The sequence below is a fragment of the Trachypithecus francoisi genome, unplaced genomic scaffold (assembly GCF_009764315.1).
Source record: "Trachypithecus francoisi isolate TF-2019V2 unplaced genomic scaffold, Tfra_2.0 Lachesis_group14, whole genome shotgun sequence".
NCBI classification, from domain to species: domain Eukaryota; kingdom Metazoa; phylum Chordata; class Mammalia; order Primates; family Cercopithecidae; genus Trachypithecus; species Trachypithecus francoisi.
The window spans coordinates 31,084,264-31,108,014 of NW_022681459.1; the positions used below are offsets into that span (position 1 = coordinate 31,084,264).

A 23,751-nucleotide genomic window follows, 5' to 3' on the forward strand; every position below is an offset into this window, starting at 1 on the left:
GAGTTACAGGGCACGGCCTCCAAGAGTGAGGTTGGGCCGGGTGCAGTGGCTCAAGCCTGTAATCCCAGCACTTTGGGAGGCCGAGACGGGCGGATCACGAGGTCAGGAGATCGAGACCATCCTGGCTAACACGGTGAAACCCCGTCCCTACTAAAAAATACAAAAAAAAAGGCCGGGCGCGGTGGCTCAAGCCTGTAATCCCAGCACTTTGGGAGGCCGAGACGGGCGGATCACGAGGTCAGGAGATCGAGACCATCCTGGCTAACATGGTGAAACCCCGTCTCTACTAAAAATACAAAAAAAAAAAAAACTAGCCGGGCGACGTGGCGGGCGCCTGTAGTCCCAGCTACTCGGGAGGCTGAGGCAGGAGAATGGCGGAGAAGCTCGGGAGGCGGAGCTTGCAGTGAGCTGAGATCCGGCCACTGCACTCCAGCCTGGGCGGCAGAGCGAGACTCCGTCTCAAAAAAAAAAAACAAAAAACAAAAAAACTGGCCGGGCGAGGTGGCGGGCACCTGTAGTCCCAGCTGCTCGGGAGGCTGAGGCAGGATAATGGCTTAAACCCGGGAGGCAGAGCTTGCAGTGAGCTGAGATCCGGCCACTACACTTCAGCCTGGGCGACAGTGCGAGACACTGTCTCAAAAAAAAAAAAAAGAGTGAGGTTGTCTCCACCCCGGTCAGGGTTCCAGGGGAACAGTCACAGGAGAAGGTTTGCCCAAGGCCGTCTAAGGTCCCACCTGGAAGGAGAATGGGTTTTGTCATCTCCGTTGACAAAATTACAGCTTTAAATAGTACCTGTTTCCACACATCAAATGCTAAAGAACAAACAGCATTTATCGTTAAAGAGCAACAAACATTTATTTGATGAAAATAGGTGGGAAGAAATATTAAAGATCAAAAATGAGTGAAAAGAAATTGTGTATGGTTTATGTATATAAAAATAGCAAGGATCAAGAAAGTCCAACAATCCGAAGTTAATTCTTTGAAAAGGCTAACGACACTCCTGACCTCTGCCAAGGCTGATGGAAAGGAGAGAAGCAACAAGGAGTGATTTCAGCAAAGGGCTCCTCCGTGGTCTGGAAGGAGCCACCTGGAACTTCCACAGCTTCACCCTCGGAGAGGGTGTGGGGACCTCAAGTCAGGGCCAAGACAGCTCCCTGCCCACCCTGGGAGGGGCAGAGGAGAGACAGGAAGGACAGGACGCGAGAAGGAAGGAATCGCGTTGCTCTTTTCTCGGCACGTTTCCAACATAAGCTGCCCAAGTGGATCTGCGGGTGGACCGTCAGGGTTCACCGAGGTCACCAGATGGAAGGGGAGTTGAGAAAAACCACCAACTCGGCCGGGCGCGGCGGCTCATGCCTGTGATCCCAGCACTTTGGGAGGCCGAGGCGGGCGGATCACGAGGTCAGGAGATCAAGACCATCCTGGCGAACACGGTGAAACCCCGTCTCTACTAAAAACACAAAAAAATTAGCCGGGCGTGGTGGTGGTGGCGCCTGTAGTCCCAGCTTCTAGGGAGGCTGGGGCAGGAGAATGGCAGGAACCCGGGGGGCGGAGCTTGCAGTGAGCCGAGATCACCCCCTGCACTCCAGCCTGGGCAACAGAGCGAGACTCCATCTCAAAAAAAAGACACCATTAACAAAAACATCAGAAAGTATCAGTTAGCTAGGAAGAACCTAATGAAATATGGGATCTCTGCCAGGAAATATGACAATGGCTAGAAGCGCCTCCGGCAAACCCGCCAGTGCTGGGGGCTGCAGGGGGAGCCCGGCGTCGTCAGACGCCACCTCAGTGAGACCCCACCTGTGTCTCTCTTGCAGGGCAGTTTCCATTCGACTTTCTTCAGTTGGAGGCTGAAATGAAGGTGAGTGACCTCCCTGGTGGGGTTGGGGGCCTCCAAGGTCCTGTACATCCCCCCGGGTGGCTGCTCCCAATTCCTTGCGCCATCCAGCCCAAGACCCCTTCCTGTTCAGCCCTGAGAGGAGCGCTGGCTCCAGAGGGCGTCGAGGGCGTCCCTCAGGACGTTTCTGTCCCCGGCTCAGTTTTTGGGGACTTAGCTGATACAGTGGGAGGTGGGGAGTCGAGCCCTATTCTCTGCAGCCAGCAGCTCCCAGGCCTGGACTCCAGAAGCTTCCGACTGCCGTACCCTGGCTCGGGAGGGATGGGAGGTCACCTGTGGCTTGTAGGGGTTCGGGGCTCCTGTGTCTGACAAGTGTTTCCATCCACAGGGGGAGAAGGGAGACCGAGGTGATGCAGGACAGAAAGGCGAAAGGGGTGAGCCCGGGGGCGGCGGCTTTTTTGGCTCCAGCCTGCCAGGCCCCCCCGGCCCCCCAGGCCCACCTGGCTACCCTGGGATTCCAGTAAGTCCCAGCCTGTGCAGGCAGAGCGTATGTCCCAGGGGTCTGGGTGCAGGAGCTGAGGGCAGGTCCAGCCCGGCCACCGACGCCCGCCAAGGCTGGAGCTGCTCCTGCAAGCTCAGCAGCCCTGACATGGCCCTGTCCCTGTGTGGGGACGCAGCAGGCCGCCCAGGTGTGGGTGCACTGGCCCCGGACACACCCCGTCCCCCTGCAGCGTTCCATGGCCTGCCCTCCTGCCAGGGCCAAGCGCATCCACCTCTGCTCCTGGGCTGGTTCAGATCGGGGTTTAGGCCCATCAGTCCTGAAAGACTCCAGAGAGCCATGGGCCCCAGCTTCTGCCTGGGGGCCCACACTGTCGTCAGGTCCCTGGTCTCTGCTGGTCTCTCTGGTCAGAGCTGGTCTCTGCCCCAGGATCGCACCCCCAGGGAAGAAGGGGTGATGGTGTGGGGGTCTCTCAGGCCATGGTGTGGGCAGGGAGGGGACCAGTGACTCAGGTGTGGGGGTTTCTCAGGCTATGGTGTGGGCAGGGAGGGGACCAGTGACTCAGGTTGCGCTCATCAAGGGGATGTTGGCAGCTGCAGACCCAGCCCCACAAGCTTGCCCACCCCCAGCCTAGTGCAGCCCCAGCCCCACAAGCTTGCCCGCCCCCAGCCCAGTACAGACCCAGCCCCACAAGCTTGCCCGCCCCCAGCCCAGTGCAGCCCCAGCCCCACAAGCTTGCCCGCCCCCAGCCCACTACAGACCCAGCCCCACAAGCTTGCCCGCCCCCAGCCCAGTGCAGCCGCAGCCCCACAAGCTTGCCCGCCCCCAGCCCAGTGCAGCCCCAGCCCCACAAGCTTGCCCGCCCCAGCCCAGTGCAGCCCCAGCCCCACAAGCTTGCCCACCCCCAGCCCAGTGCAGCCCCAACCCCACAAGCTTGCCCGCCCCCAGCCCAGAGCACGAGGTAACCAGGAAGCGTCTCTTGTCGCCGTCCCTAGGGTCCCAAGGGAGAGAGCATCCGGGGCCAGCCTGGCCCACCTGGACCTCAGGGACCCCCCGGCATCGGCTACGAGGGGCGCCAGGGCCCTCCCGGCCCCCCAGGCCCCCCTGGCCCCCCAGGGCCCCCTTCATTTCCCGGCCCTCACAGGCAGAGTAAGTCAGTGGGGAGTGGACCCCGGGCAGAGGCCGCCTCGTGTGGCTTCCTGTTCCCACCTTGGTTTCTCTCCTGCAGCTATCAGCGTTCCTGGCCCTCCGGGCCCCCCTGGGCCCCCTGGGCCCCCTGGAACCATGGGCACCTCCTCAGGGGTGAGTATCTAGGCAGCCGGCTGGGCACCTGGGTCCCATGCCCTGGCTGGTTCTGCAGCCCCTGCCCCTCAGAGGCACTGTCCCACGGACCCCACAGGGAGATGCACAGGAGGCCGAGATGTGGTTTCCAGGGTAGAAGCGGGGCCAGGCTGCGGGGGGATCCAGTGGGCCCAGGAGGATGACCACCAGCTGGGAAGTGTCCAGGGCCCATGCACTGTCCACGGAGGCTGAGGGGCTGGAGGCGGGCAGGGGTCTCCACGGTGCTCATGGGGGCAGCTGCCTCAGTCCATGCCTGCCCAAAGCCCTGCGGCCCCTGCCCAGCACCCTGAAATGGGCATCCCTTCCTTCTGCCCCTGCCCAGCACCCTGAAATGGGCATCCCTTCCTTCTGCCCCTGCCCAGCACCCTGAAACGGGCATCCCTTCCTTCTGCCCCTGCCCAGCATCCTGAAACGGGTATCCCTTCCTTCTGCCCCTGCCCAGCGCCCTGAAACAGGCATCCCTTCTGCCCCTGCCCTGCGCCCTGAAGCAGGCATCCCTTTCTTGTGCCCCTGCCCCATGCCCTCCCGCCTCGAGCCCCACGCCCCTGCGTTTGGGTCCCAGCAGGTGAGGCTCTGGGCCACGCGCCAGGCCATGTTGGGCCAGATACACGAGGTTCCCGAGGGTTGGCTCATCTTCGTGGCCGAGCAGGAGGAGCTCTACGTCCGCGTGCGGAATGGGTTCCGGAAGGTCCAGGTGAGTGCTGTGTATGGCAGGTTCCTGACCTGTGGAAGGACCCAAGCTGCCTCCTGGGGCTTAAGGGAGGCGAGAGGCCCAGGCCCCAGACAGGGATGGAGGCAGGTGGCAGCCAGCGCTTGTTAAACTTTCAAACTTTTGGCAAAGTTTAGTAAAATACTTCTGTGAGCAGTTTTGGGATTAGAGAAAAGTGAGCTCAAACTTCTGGAAGCGGATGAACACATGGTGCATGAGGGGCTCCTGGCGGGTCACATCACAGTGAACATTTACAAAGATAAACATCACCTCACACGCCTGTTAACAAGACAAGGTGTCTGGTGGGACGAGGCTGGAGTGGGGCTCGGGCCCTCCAGGGCCACGTGATGTCCACAGTACGGCCCCGGCTGGGATGCAGGCTGTCCCGTGGCTCTGCACCCCACGTTATAAACACCGAGGTGGCATGAAATGTGCGCTCGCCACTTAGCATGGGCCTTGCTCACCAGCCTGGCTCCTCGGACACACCTGGGATCGCCCCTTCCAGGCCAGGCCAGCCTCTTTCCTGCTTTCCCAAAACGGCCTGGACGGCAAGAGCGGCCACTCTGACCCAGGTGGGCGTGGCATGGTTTGTTTGCCTTCATGTGGCAAAGGTGAGGACTGGTAGAAGCCCTGTGCCGCCAAAACGGCCTGTGACGTCTGTGGGAGCCTCCACGGGAGACTGTGCATTGACACAGCCCTGACTTCTGCAGCCCTCCCACCTTCCTGCTAGCACTCCCTCCATCTCACCACCGGCCCCCACCCGGGCCTGGGCCGGCCCCTGCAGTCCCCCAGACTGTGAATCCCATTCCAGTCCCTTATCTGGCCAGGGAGAGGCTGCCAGTCTCACAGCAGACGCCAAGCTGGTGCCCACTGTGTGCCAGGTGTCCTCGTAGGCACTGAGATGCAGCCCCATCCTAACTTTCAGGGGCTTTAGTCCTGACAGGAGGTGGCAGAGGATGGCATCCTAGCAAACGTGCTGGGAGGGCCGGGTGCTGGGCAGGGAGGGTACCTTTCTGTGGTCTGGAAGGGCCAGGTGCTGGGGAGGGAGAGGCGGGTGCTGGGCAGGGAGGGCACCCTGGCTCAGGCCCAGCCGCAGGTCCTGGATGACCCTGCTGCTTTCTTCCAGCTGGAGCCCCGGACGCCACTTCCACGAGGGACGGTAAGGAGCGTTTTCTCTGTTGAGACTGGTGGGTGGTTAGGACACGAGGGGGTATGTGCTGTCTCTTGTTTGGGGAACAACACGTGGTCCTTTGGAGCCCTGGAGCTGAGCATGTGGCTCACCATCAGCCTCTGCTGCAGAAAACAGGTGCAGGCCACCCAATACCTCCGTCTCAGTGCAGGAGACCCCAGTACCTCTGTCTCAGTGCAGGACACCCCAATACCTCCGTCTCAGTGCAGAACACCCCAGTACCTCCGTCTCAGTGCAGGACACCCCAGTACCTCCGTCTCAGTGCAAGACACCCCACTACCTCCGTCTCAGCTGCTGGCCTCATGAGGGAGCCACTCTCATCCCTCAACTTTCCCAATTGTGTCTATCACTCATTGCCCTCCTCAGGGTCAAAATCCTTGGGGCCAAAATCCACATCTTGTATCTTTGCCTTCCCTCTCCCAAAGTGCCAGACACAAGAATGGGTATCTCTAGGGTGGTGGCTGACTGGGTGGGTGAATCAATGGGGAGGTGGATGGATGGTTGGATGGACAGGTGGGTGAGTGGATAGATGGACGGATGGATGGTGGACAGGTGGGTGAGTGGATGGGTAGGTAGATGGGGAGGTAGATGGATGGGTGGATGATGGACAGGTGGGTGAGTGGATGGATGGTGAACAGGTAGATGAGTGGATGAACGGGTGGATGGATGGTGCACAGGTGAGTGAGTGGATAGGTGGGTGGATGGATGGTGGACAGGTAGATGAATGGATGAATGGGTGGATGGATGGTGGACAGTTGGGTGAGGGGATAGGTGGGTGGATGGATGGTGGACAGGTGGGTGAGGGGATAGGTGGGTGGATGGATGGTGGACAGGTGGGTGAGTGGATGGATGGTGAACAGGTAGATGAGTGGATGAACGGGTGGATGGATGGTGGACAGGTGGTGAGGGATAGGTGGGTGGATGGATGGGGACAGGTGGGTGAGTGGATGGATGGTGAACAGGTAGATGAGTGGATGAACGGGTGGATGGATGGTGGACAGGTGGGTGAGGGGATAGGTGGGTGGATGGATGGTGGACAGGTGGGTGAGTGGATGGGTGGGTGGATGGATGGTGCAAAGCTGGGTGAATATTTTCGTTTTCCTAAGTGTTGCGTCCGGCTGCTGTTGGCCCCTCCTTGAGTACAGGTCATGACTTCTTAATTGGCTCAGGAGTGAAGCCTGATGTGGAGCAGTGTCGGGCTCTGCAGCAGCCGATCTCCTCACAGGGTTCAGCCCAGTTTGCTCTCACTCATTTGCTGATTCATTCATTCATTCAGTCGGCCAGTCAATAGTCACGGCCCCTCCTGTGTGCCGGGTGGCCATGGATATTGCCCTGGGTAGCACACAGCCCGGCTCTGTGGAGTGGACAATGGGGACAGCAATGTGGATGCAGTGCAGGTGGATGGCAGCTGGGTCAAGAGGGGCTCAGGGCTGTGGGGAAAGGTGCAGAATCAGGGGAATCCAGACTGGGGTGCAGACCTGGGGGCTGGGATTTCTAGGGTGGAGGTCACCTCTGAGGGAGACAGAGCAAGGGCTCAGGGACATAAGGTTGGAGGTCGCTGCGCTTAGGTCAGGGGCCCTAAATTGGAGCCACAGCAAGGAGAGGGCAGGTCAGGGCATGTGCTCAGTGAGGCCCACAGCTTCTGCGCACGGCTGGGTCTGGGGGCCTGAGCAGAGGTGACCACGATCCAGCGCCACAGCAGGTAGGACTCCCTGCCCTTACTCCTGCCCCCCCTGGCAAGGCAGCTCCAGGGTCAGGGGCACAGCGCCCTGCTTGCCAGCTTGGAGCGCAGCCCCTACACAGCCCAGAGGAGGACACAGATGGAGGAGGGGCAAGCGGAGGGCCCCCCTGCCGACAGGCCCCGCATCTCCCACCTGCAGGACAACGAAGTGGCTGCCTTGCAGCCCCCCGTGGTGCAGCTGCACGACAGCAACCCCTACCCCCGGCGGGAGTACCCCCACCCCACCGCAAGGCCCTGGCGGGCAGATGACATCCTGGCCAGCCCCCCTCGCCTGCCCGAGCCCCAGCCCTACCCTGGAGCCCCGCACCACAGCTCCTACGTGCACCTGAGGCCGGCGCTCCCCACGAGCCCACCCGCCCACACCCACCGCGACTTCCAGCCCGTGGTGAGTGCTCCCATAGTGGGCTCGGCTCCATCTAGCCCCTTGGCTCTCGGGGCGGCAGAAGAGGACCCAGCCCCTGCAGAGCTGCTGGGGGGTCCCAGACTTCGGCCATGGGTGGGTGTCTGGTGGCTCAGCCTGGGACTTGCCCTCTGGTGGCCAAGCAGTGGTCATGAAAGTCCAGCCCCTATCACGTCCTTGAGGAACCGGCGTGCCTCTGCCTGCAGCAGCAGCTGGGGGCACCTACCTGGCCCGGGGCTGCTCTGACCCGGCAGGGTATGGGGGCTGCTGCCTGGGCCCCTCAGTGTGTCCCTTGGCCGTGCCTGTCCCTACAGGTGCGGGGCCGGGGTGGGGCGCCCAGGGCCTGGGTGCAGGGTGCAGCATGGGACACAGCCCATGATGTGCCCCTCTCCCCACAGCTCCACCTGGTTGCACTCAACAGCCCACTGCCGGGCAGCATGCGGGGCATCCGCGGGGCCGACTTCCAGTGCTTCCAGCAGGCGCGGGCTGTGGGGCTGGCGGGCACCTTCCGCGCCTTCCTGTCCTCGCGGCTGCAGGACCTGTACAGCATCGTGCGCCGTGCCGACCGCGCAGCTGTGCCCATCGTCAACCTCAAGGTGGGTCAGTCCAGTCCTGAGGGCATGGGCTCCTTGGCCCCCACTTGACCTCTGGGGTGAACTCCCAGCGGGGGGGCTCCCCTCGAGGACCTCTGGAGGCCGCCATGGTAGACACTGCCACCCCGGCTGGTGACTTCAGGGCAGGCTCCAGGTGGGTCACATCCCCTGAGGCTCAGGCCAGGGCCTCTGCCTCCCTGGGCGCTGCCGCCTCCCCCAGGCTAGCCCATGAGGCCCCCCACGTGGTCCCCTGACCCCCAGTCCCCCGGCCTCTCAGAGGCTCCCGTGCTGCTGGCCCGAGTGTCCACACAGGTGACAGGCCTCACACACAAGCCTGGAATCAGGAACCGTCCCTTGGGCCTCCTGTGCCACCCGGCCTGGTGGCCCCTCTGCCACAGCACCCCCCTCCATGTTGCTTTATTCTGTGGCTCCTTTTCGTGCACTGGGCTGTTTCTGGGTGCCCTGGGGAGAACCACATTCCCAGAAGCAACAGCAGAGGGGTCACAGACCCAGGGTCCAGGGCTGGGAGCAGGCGGCTGCGGCCCGGTGCTCCCCACCCTCTTATAGCCTGGCATGAGGGGACAGGGTCCCCTGCCTTAGCCGAGGCCTCTTGGAGTCTGCAGAGGCTGCCCGGCCAGGCCTGGCTTCCCTGCGCTTGTTCCCTGGCGGGACGTGCCCAGAGGCTGCAAAAGCCCCTCCGCCCACACACACATGGTTTCTCCTCCAGGATGAGCTGCTGTTTCCCAGCTGGGAGGCTTTGTTCGCAGGCTCTGAGGGTCCGCTGAAGCCCGGGGCACGCATCTTCTCCTTTGACGGCAAGGATGTCCTGAGGCACCCCACCTGGTAGGTTCCCAGTGCCGTGTGAGCAGCTCTGAGAGCCCCAGCCAGGGAAGGCAGACAGGCAGGACAGATGGATGGGCAGGCGTGTGCCCAGTGCACCTAAGAGCAGTTCCCCCTAAGTTTTGGGACAGATTTTATACATGCTCATTACTTAAAAATTATAAAATCCAAAAGAGCATTGAGAAAAATGAAAACTGCTCTGATAAGTAATCATTAGCATGTGTTTGAGAGGAATGTAGTTCTAAGAACGCCTTTAAGCGCCCCCGGCCCTCTGCCCATGGCGGATAGACTCCAAGTCTCCCAGGATGTCACCACACCCGTGGTCAGCCATGTAAGCATCACCGTGAGTTTGTTCACCGAGAATAAACTCCTCAAAGGACAACACGGAGTCCGAGCATGTGTGCCCTTAAAATGTTGAGAAATTTCCAGGGTGTCCAGAAGAATGCTTCATCCCAAATGTTGCTGTGCCCTCCCCACATGAGCGCCCCGATTCTTCCAACACTCATGCTTTTAGGGGTGTCTCGGGGTGCCACACAGCGTGTCCCCAGCAGTGCCTGGCCATCTGCTGTAATGGAGATGCACCTGCCAAGGGTCTCTGACGGCAGCGCTGTGGGTGGGGCTGGGCCACAGGGCAGGCCGGAGGCCAGGAGGTGGAGCTGCTTCCTAGCGAGGCAGCCGCAGGAAGGCTTTGCTTAGCAGGCATGAGGGCCGGGTCCACCCAGCCAGGCCCAGCCCTGGGCCCTCTCCCCTCTGCTGTGGGTGTATGGCAGAAGCAGCATGGGGTGCAGTCTGGGAGATGCAGCTCCCTCCACAGGCAGCCAGCAGGGAGGCCACGTGGCCCTCCAGGTTGTGGGAGCCTCTGCAGCCCCGTTACCCCTAGGGCCGGCCTCCTGCCTCCACCTTTCCTGCCTGGGGGGCGGCCTCTGCCCTAAGTGGAGCAGGTCTGGGTGTGACTGAGGGCCCGGCGCATCTTACAGGCCCCAGAAGAGCGTGTGGCATGGCTCGGACCCCAGCGGGCGCAGGCTGACTGAGAGCTACTGCGAGACGTGGCGGACAGAGTCTCCCTCGGTCACAGGTCAGGCCTCCTCCCTGCTGGGGGGCAGGCTCCTAGGGCAGAATGCCGCAAGCTGCCACCACGCCTATATCGTCCTCTGCATCGAGAACAGCTTCATGACTGCCTCCAAGTAGCCGCCGCCTGGATGCGGATGGCCGGAGAGGACGGGCGGCTCGGAGGAAGCAGCCACTGTGGGCAGGGAGTGGCCGGCCAGCCCCCAGCCCCAGGACCCGGCGGCCATACTTTCCTGTATAGTTCACGTGTCATGTAATCCTCAAGAAATAAAAGGAAGCCAAAGAGTGTATTTTTTTAAAAGTTTAAAATGGAAGCCTGATGCTGACGTTCACCTGCCCCAGTTCTCCCCTGAGCTGTGAGCCCAGCTGGCACAGCCTGGGTCAGGCAGGCTGCAGTATCAATGCCCTGTGTAGCCTCTTGGCCTGAATCAGACCATGGCTTGATTTCTCCAGGATTTCCTCCTCTGGGAAGCTGTGCTCGCCCTGGCAAGTGCCAACTTCATCTCCCACCTAGCACCTCTGTTCTGTGCCCAAAACCCAGACCTGGTAGCAGACGGGCCCCGTGAGGCAATGGGAGCTGTGGCCTCACCCAGCACAGAGCCACCTGGGCTCTCCTCCAGGGTGTGCTTGCCCTGTGGTAGATGGGAGGGGCTCAGGTCTCTGGGGCTAGGGGCAACCCCTTCTGCTCAGCTCTGGGCTGTTCACAGCAACCCCAGGCATGAGCAGGTTTCCAAGCTCAGAGGCCCACTGTGACCCCCGGCTCTGGCCTGTCCTCCAACATCACACACAGGAGCCTGGGGCTGGCCTCCCAAATGACCCATAAGATACATCCAAAGCAGATAGCTCCATGCTGGCCAAGTCCAAGCTGGAAGATACAAGGGACCTGTGAGTTGGGGACTGGCAGCCTCTCATCCAGGGCCCCCATCTCATACACCCGGCTGGGACTTGGCTCAGCCAGCACTTGTCCAGCTGAGTGCCAGGATGGAACAAGGCTACGTCGAAGAGGCTGAGGCTGGCACAGGACATGCGGCAGCCAGCGCACAGGGCAGTGGGGAAGGGCTGCCATCTGTGCACTGCCCATGGACAGGCTGGCTCCAGATGCAGGGCAGTCATCGGCTGTCTCCTAGGAAACCCACATCCTTGCCCTCTTTGGGACTGAAGGGGACACCCGGGGTGCACACAGGCTGCCCTGCAGGCGAACAAAGCAGCCACAAGGTGCGACGAGGTCCTCTGTCGACACCAGAGTCGGCAGAGCATCGACACCAGAGTCATTCGTTGTGTGGAGGGACAAGTGGACTTGGCAGTGCCAGGCTGACCACAGCACGCCAGCACACACCTGCCTCGGGACTGCGACGAAACCGGTGGGGCTGGTTCTATAACTGTGTGATGTGAAGCCAATTCAGACAGGTAAATAAAAGTGACCTTTTACACTGACTCTTGGTTTGCAAGAGCCTTCACTGTCACACAATTCTCCAAAAGGAGTCCTCAGGAGTCTTCTATCCCTGGACTGCCCCACTGGCAGAACCTGAGTGTGCACAGGCATGCAGTTACATGGGGGTATGCATGCCTGGGCATACACAGGTGTGCACAGTTATACACAGGTGTGCCTGGGCATACACAGGTGTGCAGTTATACACAGGTGTACAGGAGTATCCGTAGTGTACACAGGCACACAGGCATGCACAGGTGTGTGGACACACACCAACACTCTCAAGTCTCTCCTCACAGCAGGACCTGGCTTGCTCCCGGTAACACTACATCCTGACAGCCATCCCTGTCCTGGTGGCCAGGTGAGTGCAGGACTCAGAGGCGGGCAGGCGGTGGGTGCAGTGAGCGGGCTGCGGAGGGAGCAAGCCCTTGCCTGGGGGATGGGTTCTGATGACAGCGTGGGCCTCCCCAGTGACGCTCTGGCCCATGGCACAGGCCCAGCCCACCTCCACCCATCACATCCTGCTAGATCTACGAGCCCAGGAAATGGCTGGTACAGACCCTTCCCAGCAGGGTCCCCAGGGTGGCCATGACAGGGCCCCTGGATGCGTCCAGGACCACAGCCCTGTCTGACCAGCACCATCCACTGACTCGGGCCACCTTCCACGTGCAGCCTCTGCTTCAATCCAGGGTACCCCAAGATGTCTGCTCCCCTGAGCCACCTCGGGGGAACCTTGGGTCGAGCAGCTCCAGCGGCCCCTCCTCAGCCAGAGATTCTGTCCCCAGCTCTGTGTGGAGCCGGTGAGCAGCCAGCCATTCACTCGGGGCCACTGAGATGTGGCAGAGGCCCTGCAGGATAGGCCCATTGACTAGGGTTGTAGGGGGGCTCAGCTCATGGGCACCAAGGCCCTGAGTGGGCTGGTGGGGGGAGAAGGCTGGGATGCCTCTTCTGGCTTCCTCACTGACTGCCAACCCTCAACCCCCAGGCCAGGCCGGCCCAGAATCAGGAGCCTGGGCACACTCACGTAACAAGTGTGTTTGATGTATGTGGGAAGAGCGTTCACATCACATCAGATGGTCCAGCACCTGTGGGCAAGGCACTAGTGCTCCTTAGATCCCGAGGCCGCTGGGACATACTTCCCCAGCGCCCACCGCCAAGGCAGCTCCCCCGCGGCTCCCCAGCCCAGGCAAGCCCCGCACACACCAAGGCCAGCACGTCTGCGGTGATCGGGACCAGTCCTCTCCGGGCTGGCACAAGCGTGGGAGCAGCTGAGGACCTGCAGGTCAGGATGGACACACTTCAGAAGGACAGACAGGACCATGGAGGGCTGCCCTTAGGGTGGGAGAGAGCAACCAGCTCTGAGGACCAGAGCCGCTGCTCCCTCTGATGAGGATGCGTTTGCCGCCAACCTGAGATGGCTTTTCCACAGAGACAGAGAAGCCACGTACAGTTCTTCATTCTACGTCAGTTTAAAAAAAAAAAAAAAAAGGGCCAGGCGTGGTGGCTCATGCCTGTAATCCCAGCACTTTGGGAGGCCGAGGCAGGCGGATCATGAGGTCAGGAGATCGAGACCATCCTGGGGAGGCTGAGGCAGGCGGATCACGAGGTCAGGAGATCGAGACCATCCTGGCTAACACGGTGAAACCCCGTCTCTACTAAAAATACAAAAAAAAATTAGCCGGGCGTGGCAGCGGGCGCCTGTAGTCCCAGCCACACAGGAGGCTGAGGCAGGAGAATGGCGGGAACCCGGGAGGCGGAGCTTGCAGTGAGCCGAGATGACGCCGCTGCACTCCAGCCTGGGCGACAGAGTGAGACTCTGTCTCAAAAAAAAAAAAAGCAGAGCATCTTCCAAAACGCAAGAGCACCGAGGATGACCAGCAATGTCACAGCTCAGCTATGCCCGGGGGCCTAGGCTCCCACCCTGCCCTAGAGGGCTCAGAACTCCTGTGTGCCAGTGTCCCCTGAGCTGGTATCTAAGGCCATTTCACCAGCCGGGGGGGCACAGATTTGTCTCAAGCCCCAGAAGGGGCATAAGCCAGTGAGGCCTGGTGGACACAGGAGCCCACCACCCACCTCTTCCAGCAACCAAAGCCCGCGGGGCACAGCGCAGGGACAGCATGGCCAGGCAGCTGCCCTGAGTGTTGCCAGCAGGCTGTGGCCACCGCTCGAGTGCAGCACAGGGTGGGGGGAATCCCAGGGGACCTGCCAGCAGGCTAAGCGGAGGCCCCCATGGCTAAGGCAAGCGACCTTCAAGGCAGGGGTCACAGGGACGTACCGAGGGCCACCTGCAAAGTTACCAGAGGGGCCCCCAAGAGTCACTGGTTCACATTCTGAACACTGTCACTTGGATGACGCTGCAAACCCAGCCTGCTGACAGCAGGAGGATGGACAGCCGGCTGGGGACAGGTCTCATCTGCAGCGTCAGAGCCTGAGGCCTGGGCGGAGCACGGAGTGCAGGCAGAAGGGACTGTCACTGGGCTCAGGAATCCAGCTGCCTGCAGGGCCGGGGCTGGGGCTGGGTCGCCCTGTCTTTGCTCCAGGGACGCTGGCCCCACAGTCCCCAGGCCATCTTCTGGGGAGAGTGGCGGGCTGTGGGCTGGCTGCAGGCCTCCGAGGCCCTTGTCCTGCACGCTCAGCTCCTGTGCTGCCTTCTCCTCCGTGGGACTCCTCAGACCCTGGGCCGGGGGCAGCAGCACGTGGTGGCCCCGCTGGCAATGCCGCAGGCCACCCAGCATGGCCCCCAAGAAGTAGATGATGGACAGGATCAGGAAGTACACACAGTAGAAGTGGAACTGGAAAGAGAGGCAGGTGAGGCGGGTGAGGAGGGCCTGGCTGGGATGATGGCACCCTACACCCCAACGCCTGCTCCCAGGCTCATCTTCCTCCAGCTCAGAGGCTGACCCTGAACATGGCACAGGAGTCAGAGGCCAGCTCCAGGAGCAGGTGCCACAGTGCTCACCACAGCCCCCCTTCCCGCCACGGCCTGGCACAGGCCTGAAGAGGGGCTCCCGCCATTTCCCAAGAACCCCTTGGAACCTGGCAGGTGGCTCTGCATGGCCTGCAGTGTCTGCTCCTGAGGCCCCTGCTTGGTGGTGCCTGCTTCCCATCCATGGTGCTGAGACAACAGGAGGACACCCACGAGGGCTAGAATGTCCCTCCGGGCAGATCAGGGTGAGGACAGCCACAGCAGGTGACCGGGAGCTGCTCCCCAGGGCTTCACGCCCAGAGCGACCCCTCAGCAGCCTGCACATGCACATGAAGCCCGTCTCCACCTTGACGGTGGAAGCTGTGCTACGATGACCAGAAGGAGCAGCACCAGCAGCGGCCCCGTCTCTCCTGATTCTCACAGCTGCCAGGGGCAGGAGGGACTGGAGATGTCCCTGGGACACCAGGGAGGGACCTGATCATTCCCGGAGGTGCAGAGGGTTCAGGAGGCTGCAATGCTTTCAGGACATCTGTGGGCAGAGCCCAGTGAGTCCCGCCCAAGACCCCGAGGCCCCAACTCCACGCCCGCAGGCCAGAATCCCTGCAGCCCATCGGCACCGGCACCCTTCCAGGAAAACTGTTTTTAAAGCGAACTCAGGAAGATGGGGCTGACACACTTCTCCCTGTTCTCCTACCCAAGACACTGAGATAAAAACCTGGGAAGACTCTGAAAGCGGGAGCGAGGCGGGCAGACCGGCCGGGCCCTTGGGGTCTGGGGAACTGTGCCGTGCAGAGCTCCCTGGGGGCTTTTCTTTTCGCCTTAGATATTTTGAAACTCAAGAAAGCAGCAGGCTGGAAATGCCAACAGATGCAGAAAAAAGAGCCCATGAAAGCAGCTCTCTCTGGCCTCAGACCCAGGGAAGGAGCAGCCCAACATGAAAAAAGACCTTTTGACAGGAATCACCCTGGTCCCTGCAGACACCAGACCTCGGCTCCAACCACCATGTCAGCAAGGACACCTCACCCTCCCCAGCCTGTAACAAGGACCCCCAAGTCCCCTGTGGGATGGTATCAGACAACACCAGTGGGCACGACAGCTTTCACTCCCACTGGCTGGTAAAGATGCCCACCCTCACCTGCATGAGTCAGCGGAGACCACAGGGAAGCCTAGACTGTCACCCCCAAAGCCTCATGGAGTCAGTGAAGACCATGTGGGGAGCGTGGCCTCTTATCCTCGCCCAGTAGTAAGAGGGTGCCCATCCCCCTCCATGCTGGGAGGTGTCAGAGGAGGTCAAGCAGGGAGTCCAGACTTTCACCCAACCCAGGAATAACAAGAATGTCCCAACCCTAGGGGCATCAAGGGGACCCCAAGGGAAGCTGGACTCCCATCCTTGCCTGGCAACAAGAAGGAGCCCCCACCCAGCCACCCACCCTCGCTCAGGTGTCACGAAGGCTGAGTGGGAGCCTGGACTCCACTCCTCCTCCCTGTAGCGAGGTGCACACCCCACTTGACCTGCTGGAGCTGCGTCAGCCATGAGAGGATGCTGAAATTACATCATACCCAAAATGCTTGCATCTCACTAAAAATCCCTTGGCACACTAAGCCACAAAGATCTCAAACTGGAAACAACAGACACCACAGCACTAAGACCACAGGGACGGTAGAAGTCGCTGAGAAAGATCTTAAAGCAGCCACCCCAAAAATGCTTCAGTGAACAGTAACAAACATGCTGGAAACTCTCAGCAAAGAAAGGGGAGAAATAAAAAAAATTTAGAACTGAAAAGTACAATAACCAAAATTTTAAAACTTAATGAATCATCTCAACAAAATAGAAGAGGCAGAGAAATGATCAATGAACTGGAGGTAGAACCATAGAAATTATCCAACCTGAACCAAAGAAAAAATGGACTGAAAAAAAAAAATGAACAAAGTCTCATTCCTTGTGGGGTTTCATAACATGAACCTAACATTTGTGACACGGGGGTTCTAGAAAAAGAGGAGAAAAGGAGTGGGGTTCAAAGAGCACTTTAGGAAATAATGGCTGAAAACTTCCCAAATTTGGTGAGACATACACGGCAGATTCATGAAGCTGAGCAAACCCCAAACAGAAAACCCAAACAAAATCACACCAACACATACCATATTCAAACTTCTATAAGCTAACGATAAAAATAAGTAAAAAAATCTTGGTAGTGGCCAGAGAAAAATGACCCTTCATGGACAAGCAATTTGAATAACACTAATTTCTCATCAAAAATCCCGAAAGCTATGAGGAAGGGGCACCACATTTCTCACAGGCTAAAAAAAAGGACAGTCTACCCAACATCCCATATCCAGTGAAAACATCCTTCAAGAATAAAAGAACAATCAAGATAGGTGAAGAAAAACTAAGAGAAGAAATTCATAACCAGCAGATCTATCTAAAATAATGGCAAAAAAAAAAAAAAGTTATCTAAACAGAAAGGAAATTACTAAAGAAGGAAAGAATCTTGAAATAACAGGAAAGAGGAAATACCATAGTAGGCAACATTATGGGTAAATAAAACAGACTTTCCTTCTTGAGTTTTCTAAAATATGTGTGATGATTAATACAAAAATTACAATATTTTCTTATGTAGCACTAAAGGTATGTAGAGAAAATATTTAAGATAATTGCACTGTAAGCGGGAGATGATAAAGTGACGTAGAGGCAGGCGAAGTTTCCATACTTCACTCAGACTAGTAATATAATACATAAAGCAACCAAAAAAGCTATGCTAAGTATATTCAAAAACACAATAGATAAACCAAACAAAACTCTAAAGGATGTACAAGTAACCCACTGGAAGCTGAAAAAATGTAAACAGAAACTAAAAACAGAGAATCAATGAAAAATTAAAAACGAAATGGCAGACTTAAGCCCTAATATACAAATTATCACATTAAATATAAATGGTCTAAATACACCAACTGTAAGACAGAGATTAGCAAAGTAGATTTTAAAACATGACTCAACCATGTGCTGTCTACAAGAAGCTCACTTCAAATATACCAAGATAGGAAGGCTGAAAGTAAAACGATGGAAAAAGATGTATCATGCAAACATTAATCAAAGGAAAGCAGGGGTGGCTATATTAATGTCAGGTAAAATAAACGTCCAAGCAAAAGAAAAAAAAAAAGACCAGAGACAGAGAAGGACATAATATAATCCACTATTACACAATTGACAAAAAGTCAGTCCACCAAGACAATTTCAATCCCAAACGCGTATGCAACGAACAAAAGAACTACCAATATGTGAAGCAAAAACATGACAGAACTGAAAGGAGAAATAGATCCACAATTATATTTAGGAGACTTCAATACCCCCTCTCTCAATAATAATAAAACTAGACAGAAAATCCACAAGAACTGAGAGGAAATCAATACCATCAGCCAATAGGATCCGATCAGCATTTACAGAACACTCCACCCAAAAGCAGAATATACATTCTTTCCAAGTGTCCACAGTATATCAAAACGGATAATATTCTGGGTCATAAGACAAATCTTAACAAATTTATAAGGACTGAAATAATTATAGAATGTGTTTTCTGATCACAATATAATCAAAAAAATGAATAACAGATAACAGGAAAACCTCAAAACACTTGGAAATTAAACAACAAAATTTGAGATAATGATGCATCAAAAAACACACTGAACTGAATGAAAATGAAAACATAGCCTATTAAGATTTGTGGGATGCAACTAAAGCAGTACTGAATGGGGAAATTTATAGCATTAGATGCATAAATTAGAAAAGAGGAGGTCTCAAATCGATAGCTCACCTCCAGAACCTAGAAAAAGAAGAGCAAAATAAATCTAAAGTAAGCAGAAATAAGGAATTAATAAAGTTCCAGCCAGTGCACTAAGAAAAAAAAATAAAAGATATACAGATCAGAAAGGAAGAAATTTTTGCAGATGACATAATTATCTACATAGAAAATCTCAAGGAATTTAAAAAACAAAGACCAAAAAACAGAAAAGCCTCCTAGAACTAATAAGTAAGCTCAGCAAAATTGCAGTATACAAGATAAACACACAAATATCAACTATATTTCTATACACTAGCAATGAACACGTATCCACTATTGGGTTCACTATTGTGAACCCATCCCCCAGTTCATATGTTGCAGTCCTAACCCGCAATGTCACTGCATTTGAAGACAGGGCCTTTCAAAAGGTAATTACAGTTAAATGAGGTCATAAGGATGGCGTCTTACTCCAACCTGACTAGGTGTCCTTATAAGCAGACAGACACTAGCCAGGCGCGGTGGCTCACGCCTGTAACCCCAGCACTTTGGGAGGCCAAGGTGGGTGGATCACCTGAGGTCTGGAGTTTGAGACCAGCCTGGCCAACATGGAGAAACCCCGTCTCTACTAAAAACACAAAGTTAGCCAGGCGTGGTGGCACATGCCTGTAATCCCAGCTACTTGGGAGGCTGAGGAAGAATTGCTTGAACCCGGGAGGAGGAGGCTATGATCGGCCAAGATCACACCATTGTACCCTAGCCTGGGCAACAAGAGGGAAACTCCATCTCAAAAAAAAAAAAAAAAAAAAAAAAAACAGATACCAGGGAGGACCACACACATTAAAAAGACCATATGAAGACAAAGGGAGAAAATGCCATCTGCAAGCCAAGAAAAGAGGCATCAGGAGAAACCAATCTACCAACACTTTAATCTCAGACTTCCAGCCTCCAGAACTGTGAGAGAATACATTTCTGTTGTTTGTCACCCAGTTTGTGATATTGGGCTATGGCAGCCCAAACAGACTAATGCAGATAACAAATTTCAAGATACGGTTTGATTTACTTAAAAAAAAGCATAAACTAAAACATGTACAGTACTCATATGCTGAAAACTACAAAATGCTGAAAGAAATCAAAGATCTAAATAATTGGAAAGATATGCCATGTTCATGGATTGGAAAACAACACAGTCACCATGTCAGTTCTCCCAAAATTGATATACTGGCTTAATTGCAATTCCTAACAAAACCTGAGCAAGAATTTTTGTAGATATAGACAAGATTACTCTAAAATGTATATGGAAAGGCAAAGAAACTGTAAGAGTCAAAACAATTTTGAATAAAAAGAAGTTGGAGGAATCAGTCTATCCAATTTCAAAACTTGCTAGAAAGCTTCATAACCAAGATGGTGTGATATTGGTACAACGGGAAACACACAGTTCAATGGAACAGGATAAAAAACCCAGAAACAGGCTCACATAAATATGCCCAACTTTTGACAAAGGTGTAAAAGTAATTCAATGGGGAGAGCTAAGTCTTTTCAACAAACGATGCTGGAATAAGTGGATACACAGGCCAAAAACAGTGACCTCAACCTAAACTTCACGTCTTTTTTTTTTTTTTTTTTTTTTTTTTTGAGACAGAGTCTCGCTCTGTTGCCCGGGCTGGAGTGCAGTGGCCGGATCTCAGCTCACTGCAAGCTCTGCCTCCCGGGTTCACGCCATTCTCCTGCCTCAGCCTCCCGAGTAGCTGGGACTACAGGCGCCCACCACCACGCCCGGCTAGTTTTTTGTATTTTTTTAGTAGAGACGGGGTTTCACCGTGTTAGCCAGGATGGTCTCGATCTCCTGACCTCATGATCCGCCCGTCTCGGCCTCCCAAAGTGCTGGGATTACAGGCTTGAGCCACAGCGCCCAGCCAAACTTCACATCTTATATAAAAATTAACTCAAAGCTGATCAGAGACTTAAATGTAAAAACACAAAACTTTAAAAAAGAAATTTGAGGAAAATCTTCTGAATTTAGGGCTAGGCAAAGAGTTTCCATAAAAGGAAAAACTGTTAAATCAGACCTCGTGGGAGTTAAAAAAACACTTGTTCTATAAAAGACCATGTTAAGTAGATGAAACAACAAGCTACAGAGTTGAAAAAAACTGCAAACTGTATATATCCAACAAAGGACTAAAATCTGGAATACACAAACAATGCTTAAAACTCAAGAGTATGAAAATGAACAATCCAATGAGAAAAATCCACGGCAGAAGATGTGAAGATTTTGCAAACGGAAAATAAGGACATAAAAAGATGTTCAACATCATTATCCACCAGGGAAATGCAAATTAAAAAACATTATCCCCCAGGGAAATGCAAATTAAAACCACAATCAAATATCACTACACCTATCACAATGGCCAAAATAAAAACGAGTAGCAACGCGACATACTGAAGACGCTGTGACTGATCTCTCAAAGTCTGGTGGGGATACAAAAAGGTACAACTGCTGTGGAAAGCAGGTTTCTTCTTCATAAACAGGCAACTACCTCGTGACCCAACATTTGCACTTCTGGGTGTGTGTCCCAGGGAAAGGAAAACCTATATTCACACAAAAACCTATAAAAGAATGTCTGTAGCAGCTTTATTTGTAATACCCCACACTGGAAACAAGTCTTTCATAGTGAAGAGTTAAATAAAGCCTGCTGTATCCACACCCTGGAACACCACTCAGCAGCAAGAAGGAATCAGCTAGAGCCACAATAACAACCTGGATGAATGTTCAGAGAACAACGTTGAGTGAAAAGCGCCAATCCCTAAACGATATCCAATGCATAACTGTGTTTATATAACACTCCTGAAATGACAAACTTGTACAAGTGGAGAAGAAGGCAGTGGTTGCCAGGGGTTAAAGAGGAGGTGAGGCTGGGAGCAGGGTGGGCCGTGACTGTAAAGAGCGGCGTGAGGGATCCCTGTGGGGACAGAATGTTCTGGATCCTGACTGTCACCATGCTGGTTGTGATGTGCTGCAGAACTGTAAGATGTGACCACTGCGAAAACTGGGTATGGGGTACATGGATCTCCCTGTATTATTTATTAAACAGCATGTGAATATAAGATTACCCAAATATAAAGCTTAATTTAAAAAGCAGGCAAACCCAGGCAAGCTCCAGGCCTGTCTGCCCCGCGGTGCTCCATCACAGCTCCCACCCGTCTCCAGACTCTACCCGCAGCCAAGTCTGAACTCCTCCAGCTGTTCTCCCCATGCTGGAGGAGCGAGAGTGGACACTCAGCACCCAGTAACAGGCAGGGGGGGCAAGATGAGCCGGCACCACCTCCTCTAGACCCAGCAGGATGTCTAGCCATGAGCAAAATGCCCCACTAGTTACTTTTTAACCTGGAAATCAAACCAGCCAGAGAAAAGTCCGTGTGTTTTTTTCTATGTGACAAGAGGCAGCCAGGAACCACAGGCCAGAACCTGCCTCCACCTCCCCATAGCCATCTCCCCACGGCCTCCATGGCCACACCAGGACAAGGACCAGCTGAGGAAGGGAAGGGGCTTCCTCGTGAGCAGCCCTCTCGGGAAGAACTGCAGCACCCCTGCACCAAGCCCCCATGGGCCCTTAGAAGTCCACTGGGAGGCGCCCCCTCCACAGGGCAGCTGCAGGGGAGCACACGCACAGGGTCCCTAAAGGGCCCTCAGGCATCTGCCCCTCCAGCTGCCAGGGGCTGAACAAGAGGCAGTCACAGAGGGATGTAGGTTGTGGGGGGGCACAGTAGTCAGGGGCAGTCAGTACCCAGAGGCAGGTCAAAAGCCAGGCCCAGCCTGGCGGGGGCCACACAGGGCCCTTGGAGTCTCCCTGGGACAGGCCCTCCCTGCCCATACACGCTGGCAGCCACCGCTGTCTGGGGGCAGAGGTAACTAGGGGCTCCAAGAATGGGGAGGACTTCCTACGGGGTGCTGGAGCCCCTCCAAGGCCAGCTGGACTGCTGCCAGCAGCCCCACCCCCGGGGCCATGCATTCAACAGAAGCCTTCTGGGCCCCCTTTCTGCAGACCTGAGACCAGCCCAGCCACCAGGAGGCTGTGTCCACCCAGGCCAGGCCTGGACGCATTCACCCCCGGGCCTCAGAGGGTCACCACCCTGAGTGTTCACATCTGGGTCAGGGGCGTTGCACCCAGAGGGCTCTGTGGAACGGGGCCATGTGGCCTGCCAGTGTGGACAGGCCCTAATGACACTCTTGGGCTGAAGGATGCATTTCGATGAGTGAGCAACAGCCACCCTCACCTAACAGGCATTCGCAAGCCGAAGGGGATGCCTGCTGTTGCCCAGGCCTCATCCTGAGCTCCAGAGTCACCGAGGCTGAACAGACGTGGCACCCTCAGAGGATCAGGGCCAGCCCTGACAGTCCTCCTGCCCAGTGAGACCTGGGCCGCAGGTGGACAAAGCCCTTGTTCCACTCGCCAAGCGCATCTGTCTAGCTGCAGGCTGGGGCAGGGCAGTCCTGAGGAGCCCGGGAGGACCTCTCACACCACGCCACCATGGCTGTATCCAGCTCACTTGGAGACCCGGCCTTGGCTGGGACCCTCAGGAGTTAAATGTGTGTTTTCCAGCTCCTCTTAGAAGCAGCAAAGGCCCACCAGAGGTGGGGAAGGGGAGGGTACCCGCTAGAAGCCTGCATGCCAACACTGCTGAGTGGCTCTGCTCAGCTCTCCCTCCTGAAGAGAACAAAGCTCACGTGGCCTCTAGCCAGGGCTCAAGGACACCAAGTTCCGGCAGCCACAGGCAGAGAGCAGAGACAAGGACAGGTCCACCTTGGCGAGCAGAGGCTCAGTCACTTCCACCAAGGCCCAGGGCCTGACGGAGGCTCCCACCCACAACAACTGAGCCCTGCTGGGGTCTCTCTCATTTCCTGCTCTCACTGGCCTGGTGTGTCCCACTGGAAGCCCCAGGCCCGCACCCTGTGCCCCCGGCCCACAGTGGGTTCCACATCAGGAGGGCACCAGGAGGCCTTGGCAATGTCCCCACAAGTAGCTTCCCTCCCCGAGGATGCAGGCCTGAAATGGGCTCACCTGCTTGCGGACTGGGAAGCCCAGGCCCCGCACGTCCGAGACGATGAAGGTGATGATGGTCTTGACAACGGTGGCAAAGAACGTGTTGACCCCGAAGACCAGGGCACAGAGCTCTTTAGATAGAGAAGATGCGATCTGAAAGCTGAACAGGAAGAGCGGGCAGATCAGGTGCTGCTGGGAGAACGAGAAGCAGCAACAGGGAAAAGCCTGCGGCCCGGCTCCCACCAGCCCATGACTCGCCTGGCAGCCATGGGGTCCCAGGGCATGTATAAGCCCCCCCACCAGGCCCCCATCTCTCCCACACATGCCCGCCCCTGCCAGGCAGGAGCCAGCACCCAGGCCACCC

At 56.1% G+C, this 23,751-nt stretch overlaps 2 protein-coding genes across 10 annotated transcripts in view; one reads left to right on the top strand and one right to left on the bottom strand.

Moving 5' to 3' along the window:
- COL18A1 (collagen type XVIII alpha 1 chain) overlaps positions 1–11,651 on the top strand; it is a 104,057-nt gene extending 92,406 nt beyond the window's left edge. For 3 of the 6 annotated variants that reach the window (XM_033232632.1, XM_033232630.1, XM_033232634.1), the window contains 10 exons: positions 1,818–1,861; positions 2,226–2,357; positions 3,332–3,485; positions 3,565–3,638; positions 4,240–4,371; positions 5,513–5,545; positions 7,456–7,701; positions 8,115–8,312; positions 9,037–9,152; positions 10,127–11,651. In XM_033232632.1, coding sequence (XP_033088523.1) covers positions 1,818–1,861; positions 2,226–2,357; positions 3,332–3,485; positions 3,565–3,638; positions 4,240–4,371; positions 5,513–5,545; positions 7,456–7,701; positions 8,115–8,312; positions 9,037–9,152; positions 10,127–10,337 — 1,340 coding nt within the window. In that variant the 3' untranslated portion in view covers positions 10,338–11,651. The remainder of the gene's footprint in view (positions 1–1,817; positions 1,862–2,225; positions 2,358–3,331; positions 3,486–3,564; positions 3,639–4,239; positions 4,372–5,512; positions 5,546–7,455; positions 7,702–8,114; positions 8,313–9,036; positions 9,153–10,126) is intronic. The other 3 variants (XM_033232633.1, XM_033232631.1, XM_033232629.1) reach the window with 1 other exon arrangement.
- SLC19A1 (solute carrier family 19 member 1) overlaps positions 10,504–23,751 on the bottom strand; it is a 31,297-nt gene continuing 18,049 nt past the window's right edge. For 3 of the 4 annotated variants that reach the window (XM_033232637.1, XM_033232636.1, XM_033232638.1), the window contains exons 5-7: positions 23,406–23,547; positions 13,922–14,438; positions 10,504–12,922 (exon numbers count right to left, since the gene is read on the bottom strand). In XM_033232637.1, coding sequence (XP_033088528.1) covers positions 13,962–14,438; positions 23,406–23,547 — 619 coding nt within the window. In that variant the 3' untranslated portion in view covers positions 10,504–12,922; positions 13,922–13,961. The remainder of the gene's footprint in view (positions 12,923–13,921; positions 14,439–23,405; positions 23,548–23,751) is intronic. The other variant, XR_004442218.1, reaches the window with a different exon arrangement.